General features: G+C 44.9%; 1 protein-coding gene across 1 annotated transcript in view; it reads right to left on the bottom strand.

Annotated features, from left to right (window-relative positions):
* The window catches only part of LOC138282435 (E3 ubiquitin-protein ligase TRIM39-like), a 105,089-nt gene extending 97,153 nt beyond the window's left edge, over positions 1–7,936 (bottom strand). The window contains exon 1 of the mRNA XM_069220001.1: positions 7,384–7,936. Coding sequence (XP_069076102.1) covers positions 7,384–7,839 — 456 coding nt within the window. The 5' untranslated portion in view covers positions 7,840–7,936. The remainder of the gene's footprint in view (positions 1–7,383) is intronic.
* Between the last annotated feature and the right edge of the window lie 4,474 nt (positions 7,937–12,410).

Here is a 12,410-nt window from a genome sequence, read left to right as displayed (position 1 = left end):
TGGGTATGGGTTTTGTGGTGGTAGGGGCATTTTTTTGTTTTAGGGTGGGTATGGGTTTTGGGGTGGTAAGGGTACTTTTAGGTTTTAGGGTGGGTATGGGTTTTAGGGTGGTAAGGGGATTTTATGGGTTTAGGGTGGGTATTGGTTTTGGGGTGGTAAGAGCATTTTTGGGTTTTAGGTTGGTATGGGATTTAGGATGGTAAGGGAATTATTAGGGCTTAGGGTGAGTAGGGTTTGTGGGTGGCAACGTGTGTGTCTAAATACATAAATAAATATACATAATATACATATATTCACAAATATATATAGTATATATTTAAACATATCCACAAATATATACATAAAACATATAATGTATATATATGTTTAAATATATACACAAACATATATATGTGTGTGTGTGTGTATATATATATATATATATATATATATATATATATAATACTTAACATTTTATTTTTCTACAAAGCATATGTCTTTACCAACCACGCCTTTACCACAAAATTTTTGTGGTAAAGGCATTTTCGTGGTAAAAAACTTTCACAGTAAGTGCATTTGTTGAAATGACAGATGCATTGTAATTACCACGTTGGAAAGGCAATCGTGGCAATTCCACTCCTGGTTCCGTCATACAACCATCGAGGGTGGATGCAGGGGCCGGTATGTTGTACTAGAGGGATTGTTAGATAGTACACCAATGTCGATTGTAGGTGTTTATATGCCCAATTTTGCCCAAGGAGACTCAACACTGTTACCCCTGCCCTCTTTGTTGACCCGCAGGCCCCTTGTCCGTGGGGAAGTGACTTTAATTGCGCTCCAAATGTGGAACTTGATCGCTCGTTTCCCCCTCTGCAGGGTGCGATAAGTAGGAAGACCTCCAACTGTCTGGGATCCTGGGTTAAGAACAGAGGGCTCTATGATTTATGGTGTAAGGAGCACCCGACACAAAGGGAAAACTCCGACTACTTCACAGTATACGACCTTCTCACTAGGATAGATTAATTATGGGAATCCACTTCATTAGGCCACACTGTTGTGCACTCGGAGTACCTCGCCCTCACGGTCTCTGACCACTCCCCGTTCCTGCTTAGTATGTAGTGGGGTAGACTGCGCTCCACTATTCCCACGTGGAGTCTGCAAACTGAAGCACTAGTAGACACCCCATTCAGGGAGGAAATCTCCAGTTGTATCACACAATATTTGAAGCAAAACAAAGGCTCAACTGCTCTTTGAGCCACAAAATGGAATGCCCACAAAATAGTACTGAGGGGCTATTGCCTATTGGCCACATAGGGGTTCGACACACATTGCATAGGGAAGTCACTGCACTGGAAAAGGAAATGTGAACACTGGAAATAGAAATCACAAACCAGTTGGCGACACCCGATTGTCTTTGCGAACTGTGGAAACTATTTAATGACGCCGACCTTCTCCTACACCGACACGATTATTAATATTACTTAACTAAACTACATGCAAAGGGTGACCGATTTGACAGATTATTGGCGTGGAATGTCCATGACGAACGTCAGCATACCCTAATCAGAGCGATTAAGCTGGCTGACGGAACTATGGCTACCTCACAGGCTGCCATTAAGGACGCCTTCTGTGACTATTATAACACGCTATATCAAGCAGACTTGGCGACCATTCCCCAGCAATTGGAATAGTTCCTGAATACTGCCCCCTTGCAAAGCTTTTCCATTTCCAGAGGGCAGCCCTTGATGAATCCTTACAACCGGAGGAAATAAGACTAGCTATCTCCCAGATACTGCTGATAGAGTAAGACTCCATATACATGGTGCATCTTGTCCAAAACCTGCTGGAAGTGTTCGCTGAAGCATGGACACAGGGAGAGCTTCCTGGCTCACAACATAAAGCACTGATCATAGTGCCCACCAAGCCGGGACAGGACCCCACAGACGTGGTATCTTATAGACTGTTATCTCTCCTTGATCTTGATTGTAAAATACTGCGCAAGATTCTTGCAAACAGACTTATCTCTTTAGTTAATAACTTAGTTCATGAAGATCAGGCGTGATTCATACTGGGCCACAGCACGTTCCTCAACATACGGAGACTATTATGCATCCTACATGACACTCCACCTACAGCATATGATAGTGCAGCTATATCACAAGATATAGAAAAGTCATTTGGTACTCTTAGTTGGGAATTTTTATTTGCTACACTAAGCCAAATGGGCTTTGGGCATGGGTTCTTGGGATGGGTCCGGTCCGGACCTCATATGCTAACCTGTCGGCAGGGATGAAAACAAGCAGCTTGATGTCTGAGAGCGTCCCGATTGGCAGAGGAACTACACAGGGCTGTCCAATATCGCCTTTGTTGTTCGCACTCACAATGGAGCTTTGGCCGGTAACCTTCGCTTGCGAGCACAGCAGTGGGGAATCTGGAGACTGAACATTTACCATATTGTATCGCTCTATGCTGACGATGCACTGATTTACCTTAGAAATAGAAGGGCCTCGTTGTCTGATGTGATGTCTCCACTGGATGCCTTTGGGACCTTATTGAGCCTTCGGTTCAATTGGTCCAAGTCTTGTCTTTTTCCCTTAACCCTTTTGCCTGCTCCCCTCAGGGATGCACTTCCAGTCTACAGACAACCATGGTGGTTTGACTCTTTTAAATATTTGAGCATTCAAGTATATCACTCAGTGGATGCTCTCAGGGATGGTACCCTGGGCTGCGCACTTCTCTCCATGAGAGGATCTCTCCATTTCTGGAGCTCCCTACCACTATTACCCCTGGGCAGAGTAGCAGTGGCTAAAATGTTGATCCCCCTCGATTGCTGTACTTTTTTGCAGCTTTGCCCATAACTGTCCCCAAGAGCTTCTTTCAAGAACTAAATGGTTTATTACTATGGCTAATATGGGGTAAGGACGGACATCGTGCGGCACTATCAACTTTACAGTGCCCGCTTCAAGAAGGAGGTCTATGCACCCTAAATTTTGAACTCTACTATGCTGCAGCACAACTGCTGTGGCCCCTCTGCTGGCTGGACGCCTCTGCTATCACAAAAGCTGAATGGGTGTGGGCACACTTAGGAGTGGCCCCTATATATGGCTTGCTTTCAGAACGCACATGAACGCTGGTCGAAGACAACATTTTAATGAAAACTGTCCACACTTGTTGGTGCCGTTATGTACGGGGCAGGTCTCCTTCCCCTACGTACTACCCCATAATCCCTATTTAACAATTGCCAGGCGGCACACACTTGACCAGGTCTCACAACCTTACTCCCTGGATAGAAGCAGGGTTGGAGACAATAGGAGACTCCTTTGATAATGACACTATAATGTCATTTGATGCCATCAGGGAACTTACTTCCTTGGGTCCATTACATTTCCTGACATACCATGCTAATCACGGATTACTCCGAGCGGCTTGGCGGACTAGTGGACAGTAGCTCTCCAGCAAGTAAGGAAGGTGTCTCGTAATCTCAGATTCCGCTAAATGCAGTTTAACTTCATTCATCAAACATATCTGTCCCCACACCGTATTAAACTGATATTTCCTGTCTGATCCCCCAGATGTCCGCGTTGCAGAACTGATGAGGCAGGTTTCTACCATATGGTATGGGAATGTCCCTCGCTGCTGAATGTGTGCCAGGTAATTGTAGTGGAAATATCTGACACAACAGACCATTTATTTATCCTCACACCATTCAGTATTCGGCCCAGACCTAAACAAGACAAATATCTTAACAGATTCGCTGATCAGGCATTTTTTATTTTGGGCAAAAGACAAATTGCTGTGCAATGGAAGGCGCCCATGCCACCAGAGGCTCCGGGATGGCGTTGGCTGACACTGAAATGGGCGCGAACGGAGACACGTGTACTGAGATCCCTTTGTGATAGTGTTCAGCTGTGCACGGACTACGACACATGGGACAAGCTTGTAATGAAACTTGAAGCAGAGTGATATTCGCCTGCCCTGATGAGTTCAACAGCTCGCACAACTCCTTAGGTACATCTACTTACCTTCCTTTCCGGACTACCGGGCTGCCCACACTAGTCGCTCCCAAATACATACACTCATAAAGCAGGCACGGCAATAACTTGGAGAGGCTTCTATTTGAAGTGTAGATGTATGCCGGTCTCCATTGAAAATGAGGGATGAATGTCTCAGACCCTTAGGGTTTGGTCTGGGAGAGTCATGGATGCATGGCTTTCATGCTGCCCACTCACGGGACATGTGCACCTGCAATGATAACTGTTAATTTTTGTATTACTGCTCCTTCTAGGAAATCATGACAATTAATGATATTGGTGCCTTTTTCAGATGGTATTGTGGACGCTGTTATAACTGTGTACTATACTATTATGAGTGAATTTTCCCTTTACTATGTATTTGAAAATGTATTGTAAAGCCATGCCCCATTCTGTGGTTGTTACAGTTGAAATTTTAAAAACCAATAACACAGATTTTTTTTAAAAACATACTCCGACTCAATCAATCTCACTGACCTACACAGTCTCGCTCATTCTGATTCACTCAATCTTACTCTGACTCACTTGTCCTGAATCACTCAGTCTCACTGTGACTTGCACATTCTCACTCAGTCTCATTCTTTCCCACTAAGTCTCATTTGGCACTCCTACTCACTTGGTTTCTCTGTAATTCATTCTCTGTAATTCATTCAGTCCCACTAATTCGGATTTACTCGGTCTCACTGTGACTCACTTATACTCACTCATTCTCACTCAGTCTTACTCCCTTATTCAGTCTCACTCATCCTCAGGCTCACTCAGTCCCACTCATTCTCAGACTCAGCTTGTCTCACCTATTCTCACTCAGTCTGACTTCATCAGGCTTGCTGATTCTCACTTTGACTCACTGTGTCTCAATCATTCTCGGACTCACTTACCCTCACTCAGACTGTGACTCACTCTGACTCACTCAGTCTCACACTCAGTAACACAGTAACACTCACACTCATTGTCAATTTCCTTCATTCACTCTCATTCATTCTCACTTACTCTTCCTATCATTCATTCTCACTCTTTCACTGAGTCTCTCACTTTCACCCACACACAGACATGCTCACAAATACACACGCTCTCTATCACTGACACAAACTCTCACCCACACGCACAAAACATTAAAAAGCTTTTTTTTTTACTTAACTTGCTGCCTGTGCAGGTCTCCCCTATTCTCACTCAGTCTGACTTCATCAGGCTTGCTGATTCTCGCTGTGACTCACTGTATCTCAATCATTCTCTGACTCATTTACCCTCACTCAGACTGTGACTCACTCTGACTCACTCAGTCTCACACTCAGTAACACAGTAACACTCACACTCTTTGTCATTTTCCTTCATTCACTCTCATTCATTCTCACTTACTCTTCCTATCATTCATTCTCACTCACTCTTTCACTGAGTCTCTCACTTTCACCCCCACACAGACATGCTCACAAATACACACGCTCTCCATCACTGACACAAACTCTCACTCATACGCACACAACATTCAAAAGCTTTTTTTTTACTTAACTTGCTGCCTGTGCAGGTCTAGTTTGAACTCCTGTCCTTTTCTGCTTCCAACACTAGAGCATGAAACTAAAACCTTGACCCTGCACAGTCGCAGGCACCAGTTTACAGACTCTGCTATTCACTGCACCCTTCCCAACTCTCTGATGAGCTGATTGGCATGCCTGAATCCTGCAGCGCTCATGGCTACCTTTATCTGTGACGCATGCTACATCCCTGAGGCCAGGGCTAGAATTTCACCAGCCCAGTGTAATGTCTCTGCTGGCGGTTGCAGGCGCTTTCATCCACCTACACCAACCGTAACACAGTGTTACAGGCTGTTGCTGGTCCCAGAGTAGGGCTTCATTTTATAATTACACTAAGAGTAGGTTGTTATTCACTTTTGCTATGATTAAAAACAGGCCAGAAAACAAGGAGGGTGCATCCCTGAAGCACATAAAGGTTAGCCGTCACTACTGCAGAGGCAAGTGAAATCATAATACACCACCACGCCATTACATAAAAGCTAGAATGGAGTAAAGATGGTCAGTGCGGGCTCAGCAGTAACACTAACAACAGCAATTGATTGAACAAGGAACTCCCTCCCAGATTAGACGGAACCTGTACGGGGGCTGTTGGTCAAATATATAGCTTCAACAAATCAAACACCTGTATCCCTACTCGGGCCCAGCAGTGGTCTTTAAGCTGAGTGCCGGGTTCCCTAGTGGCCATAAAGGGATCTGCCCTAGAGGAACAGTTAGTTTGTCCCTGGGGGACACAAACTTTACACTGAAATGTAGTGATGTCATTTAGAAACGAAAACAGAATGGCTTTGTGTGACTAATGGGCCATCAGAAATGTATTTTGTTATTCTTTTCTTGGCTTGGAGTTGGTGTTGTTAGTCAAATAACCCCCATCTCCTCAATTCCTATAACATTAAACTGAGGATGTTTTAAGGCTGACAGGTCTGCCAATAGCATGTTGGCAATCATGTATTTGAGTGTGCTTTACAAAGGGATAACTGATCATTCCATAAATGTCTGAAATATTAACTATGTAGCTGCCAGGTAGCCACATATGTTGTGCAAAACCTTTAGCTAGTCCTGGCATTTTAGCCCATGGTGAGTTGCCTTTGAGAACTGCAGTTTCATTTTTGACATTGCAATTAGAGGATGAATATTCCAAGCACGCAAAGTGCTCCTTGCTAAAATGCCCGAAATGGCTGACAGTGGCACACATGAAACTGAGCCAACTTCGGCTAGGTATGATAGTATGAAAAATAAAATGATTGTGAATGTTTGTCAACATTCCTTGGACGGGCTATAACACAAAATGAGGGGACCCCCTTGCAGAATATGATGAGAGGCCCAGGAGACTACCATGTTTCACAGATGTTCATTGGCCTTGGGCTCAATATTGGCACCCTCAATGGTGGATGATTGCCCCACTTTGCAGGGGCCCACATTACACCCCTCTATATAGGGGTATTCCACCACAATATAGACTACAGACTACTGTGGGGCAAAAATATTGCGGCCCTAAATATTGTGCAGGGACGTTTGTATGGTTAAGCATAAGTTTACCATACTTAACTCCATCTACCTGTACCATAGGATATATATCTTCAAGGTATGAAGATGTGGAGTTTAGAATAATAAATCTATACTTACATATATGCAGTTACCTTCTCAATATTTTGGTCCTTGATATTTAAGCCATGATAGTTTTGCCCATCACATTTTTATCCATGATATTCTGACCTGACATACAACCGTACATAGTGGCAGTGGGTCAGTTCTGGCTAAGAGGGCTCAGGTTAATAACCTAGGCACAGATGTAAGAATTCCACAACCCAAGACGGTGACTATGTGATGACATACTTTCAATGTACCTTGTATTCTCTGCCGCATTCCGCTTCAGATCCCCCAGCTTGACGTTTATGATTCTGGGGTTCCCAGCACACAGGACACACACTTGTCTTCTTTGTTTGACAGTGGCCTTCACAAAAACTCTTGTGCGGCCTTGTCGAAGGCTCCACCATCCTGATCTGCTGGAACGCTTGTGCGATGGCTGACAGCTCCTTGCTGGGCCTCAGGCTCCTCTGGCCGAACCTGTGCCGGCACCTCGGGCACGAGATGGTTAAATCCTGTTGCTGCATGTAGCGGGTGAGGCAGGAGAGGCAGAAGGTGTGCCCGCACTCTATGGTCACCGGATCTGTGAAGAACTCCAAGCAGATGGAGCAGGAAGCGTCGTCACTGAGAACGGCCACCGGGTCAGAAAAGTGCTCTGCGCTGAGCGAGACCAGGGGCTGGTGGAGGACAGGGACTCCTGGCGCTCTCGTGGCCATGGTGGCCTCTCCAGCACTGCGTGGACTATGAATGACTTCTGCTCTCCGGCTTCTTTGGTTTATTTGTGAAGAGGAGTGTCCCTGGCCCTCGGAGGCAGCAACAGACAGGCCGTACCCAAGTCAGTCGGGTTACATGGTGATCCAACCAGTGGAACGGGTTTGTACAAGCATAATGTGGCACAAAAGTCGGGGACACCAGCTGATGTGGAAACATGCCCCTTTCGGAAGGATCAAAAGTCGGAACGATGGACGCAGATCCCAGCCTTACAATTTTTTTTTTTTTACAGTGACTAAGCGCTCCATATAGTTGTGTTTAAATGCTGCATCTCCCGAAGAGTTCGGGTGCACCTACCTGTGCATTTGTGTACGCGTCCGCACATTAGTGTCAGCAGAGCATGGAGAAGCTGTGACTGAAAACGTACTTTTTCAAGTAAAATAAAAACGACACGAGAAAAACTAAGTTCACGGCTGTGTAAATGGTGTATTAGGTTTCCTCATTCTGGAAGAGGCGTTTTATTGCACGGCATTAAATTCGTGTCGTCTGTGCTTGCTTCAACCGGCGCAGGCCCGTGAGGCGGTGCTGCAGTCAGAGTGAGCGCATATTTTAGTGGTTGCCCTGTTTCTGAGCAGACTTCAGTTTCTGTTAAAACTTGCAAAATTGGCTGACTAGCTATTTTTCATAGTGTATTACTAAATGTTACTAAATAAAAGAAGCATTTCCTAAACATAAAAATCATTCGCTGTACATTTATTCTGGTGAACTGTGTTTTTTTCTGGTACGAGGTAGCCGGTTAATAGAGATATAAGGCAACGCCCACCAGCACTTTCTCAGGTGGGAAGGCCTCTGAGATCTAAGGACTTGGGGCCATATGTAGGAACACATTTTCCCATTGACACAGACTGGGAAAAACCCTTTGCTACATCTGGCCCTTGATTACAAGTATAGGTGCCATTTATCACACCTGATAAAAAACGATCTCACAGCGTTCCTTATTTATGGGGTACGATAAATAGCAACTATTAGAAGTTTCTGGGGAATAACATGCGAAATTTGGGCTCATATTTATACTTTTTTTGTGCCGCATTTGCGTCATTGTTTGGCACAAAAATGGCACAAACTCACAAAATACAAAAACGGCTCAAACTTACAAAATAGAATTATATTTTGTAAGTTTGCGCCCTTTTTGCGTAAAAAAATGACGCAAAAGCGGCGCAAAAAGTATAAATATGGGCCTTGGTATTTTAACACACCAAGGGCCTGATTTATGAAAAGTTAGCATCGCCTTTACGTCATTTTTTTGGCACAGGCAACGCTAACGTTTCATAAATCAGGCCCCAAATACGCATGATAAAATACCGTGTGTTTTCTCCTGTTAAATTTCAGCAGATTTGACCTGCTGAAGTGTAACAAAAGTTGGGGTATTTAGCGCATCCAATATTTATCAGATGCGTTAAATAAAACCAAACTCATAATTCCATCCCGTACATACACAGGGTTTTAAGATCTAGATGGAATTAATCTCCTAACTTGTAATCAGGCCCTAAATGTCGCAACATTGGGGTATCCAAGTCACTATTGCCTCAGCACGAGTGTCACTTGCCCCTGTGCAATCAAGAAAGCCCCCCTTTGGTTGCTGTAAAGGGAATAAAATATGAGCAGTGATCAAGGTCGAGTGGACAACTCAGGTCTCTGGACCTCCGTGCCAGTTCATATGCCGCCCCATTGATAGTTACGCTGCTGCAGGTAAAGCTGATTGATGCATCACTGCTTTAGGGAAACATGGGCGAAGCACAGTGCAGTGCGTTACAATGTTCTATCTTCACTTAGTCACAAGCGAAGAACTACAATGCACAGGACCAGCCTCTTGTGATGAAAGAGACACTCCGGCAGCCAGGGTCAGAATAATCAACTGGCCAAGAAAGCAGGCAACTACCTCCCTCCAGCTAGCCTTAGGCACCAAGAGATTGTGTCAGAGCTAGACAGACCAACACAACAATCTGGCAGTGCTAGAAGAGCTGGTTTGGCAGGTCAGTATTTGGGATTCTTTTTACTATTAGCAGGCCTGCGTTTTGGTCTGGTGGGACAGTTTTTAGCCCAAGCTGCCTGGTTGTGAAAGACATACAGTAGGATAACCAAGGAAATACATAGGCTTGTGTTGTAGCCTGCCCATTTGTTAGAAATGGGGTTTCTGGTTGTCAAGTATGCTCCCTGTACAAGCAGGAAGGACCACTTTAGTCAGATAAGTCACATGTACACTTTAAATTAACCTGTGTTCACCCTCTGGTATCCTGGCACAGAGTAGGCAGTCTTAACTTAAGAGGTAATGTATAAAGTATTTCTGCAACACATCAACACAGTAACACAATGAAAACACCACACCAAGACTCCTTACAGGTTTAGAAAAATAGAGAATATTTATCTGAGCGAAAAGACAAAAGCAACAAAATTCAATCAGTAGAAGTTGAGATATGAATTTTTAAAGAATAAACCAAAAATAATGCTTAGAAGTCAATAGCACGAAAAGGTTACTTGAGGTCCCACTACAACGGGGAAAATCCAAAGTTCAATCTGTCAGCAATGCAGACTGGGCCGGCTAAAGGACTCAGACAAGTCCACCTGGAAGAGTATCTTGTATGGAGCAAGCATCGATGTCGAAAATTTGATGCAAGGAGCCGAGGAGGTGCTGAACCATCGTCGATCCTAAGGATGCAGGCCAAGTGTTGGCGCCAACCCCTGTTGTCGATGAAGGCTTCAGCATTGAACCCCTTGATGAGGCAGGTGCTGCGTCAATGTCAAGCCGCCCAGTCCGTCGAGGCAATGCCATCGAGCAGCCACCACGTCAGTGTCGAGGGGGGTGTGCTGGCTCTGGTCGACGGAGTCCCTGATACATTGATGGTGAGGTGGAAAAAAAATCACTTCTGAGGCCCAGGACTGGGTTTGCGTTTCAGGCACGGGTAAAACTCACAGATAGCAGAGTCAAGCAGCAAGAGTTGTATGAAGTCTTTGGTGGCTCTGAGACTTCAGAAACAAGAGGTAAGCAGCAAGTCGTTGGATTCAAGTGAGAGCGTCCAGTCCTTGTCCTCAGCAGGGCAGAGATCAGCAGGTAGCAGGGGAAGCTCAGCAAAGTAGTGAAGCAGTTCCTACAGAACAGTCAGTCAAACAAAGTGACAAACCTTGTAGCACAACTGTCTGTACTCCTGGCAGAGTTCTTCACAGGTCCAGTAGTGTACTGTCTAGGTAGGGTCAGAGCCACAGTATTTATACCCAAATGTGCCTTTGAAGTGGGAGGGATTTCAAACAGCTCCTTGAAGTGCACAGGTCCCCCTTTTATCCCAGTCATGGCTCCAGACTGTCAGTGGGTGGGTGGGGGGGGGGGGGTAATCAGCTCTTTGTTTGGGATAGAGGACACTGCCTATTTAAGTTAAAGTGCCACCTCCTCCAGCCCATGAAGAGCTATCAGAATGCAGATGAGTTCTCTGCCACATCCACCCTTCCTGTGTTTGTGGCTGTCTAGAGAGAATGCACAAACTGTAGCTGTCACCTACCTCAGACGTGTATTGGAGACAGGCTGCAAGGCACACAGAGCAGTAAAAGCAGAGAAATGGCCACTTTCTAAAAGTGGCATTTCTAAAATAGTAATGTTAAATCCACCTTTACCAGTAAAGGGGATTCCAAAGACATGAAACATGAAGTAGCCACTCCTTTCTGATCAGGAATTACAGCTTAAAGGTACATTAAGGAACTCCCAATGCTGGCCTATGAGAGGAGTATGCCTCACAGTAGTGAAACATGACTTTGGGAGTTTTTCACTACTTTTACTTTCATAGCACCCTGCCCAATGGGCTACCAAGGGCCCACATTAGGGATGACATACATAATAAAAGGGGAGTTTAAGGCTTGGCAAGGTGTTTTAAATGCCAAGTCGATGTTGGAGTCAGACTGCACACAGGCTCTGCAGTGGCAGGCCTGAGACATGTTTGAAGGGCCACTTAAGTGGGTGCACAAACAGTGATGCAGACCCACTAGTAGCCTCTATTTGATAGGCCCAAGGTATATGATAAACCACTTTACAAGGGACTTATAAGGAAATAAATATGCCAATTGTGTATACACCAATGTTGCCATGTTTAGGGGAGAAGCACATACAATTTAGCACTGGTCAGCAGAGGTAAAGTGCTCAGAGTTCTAAAGCCAACAAAAAGATACAGCAAAAAGTGGAGGGTAAAAGGCAGAAAGCTTCGGGGTGACCCTGCAGAATAGGCCACTTCTAATACCATTGCTTACCAGTGGGTGGCTGTACAGTTACTCTTATCTGCTTGCTTTCTATTGGATGGCTCAGTCTGACCATCTTGGGTTTGTTCCTTCACAGAGCATCCCTTCTTTACCATATCTTTGATTGGATGGGTTTAGTGATTTCTTTGCTCTCTCTTAGAGAGTTGCTTTTATTTTTGTTTAAGCACGCATTTGGAGAGCATGTGGTTTCCAGCTGTTTCACTTGTGAGTCTTTCTCTCCCCCCACATTGCTCTCTCTCACCCATTTGCTGCTCTTCTCTGACCCACACTCATGTTT

The sequence above is a fragment of the Pleurodeles waltl genome, chromosome 2_2 (genome assembly GCF_031143425.1).
Source record: "Pleurodeles waltl isolate 20211129_DDA chromosome 2_2, aPleWal1.hap1.20221129, whole genome shotgun sequence".
Taxonomy (NCBI): domain Eukaryota; kingdom Metazoa; phylum Chordata; class Amphibia; order Caudata; family Salamandridae; genus Pleurodeles; species Pleurodeles waltl.
This window is presented reverse-complemented; position numbering and strand designations above follow the sequence as displayed.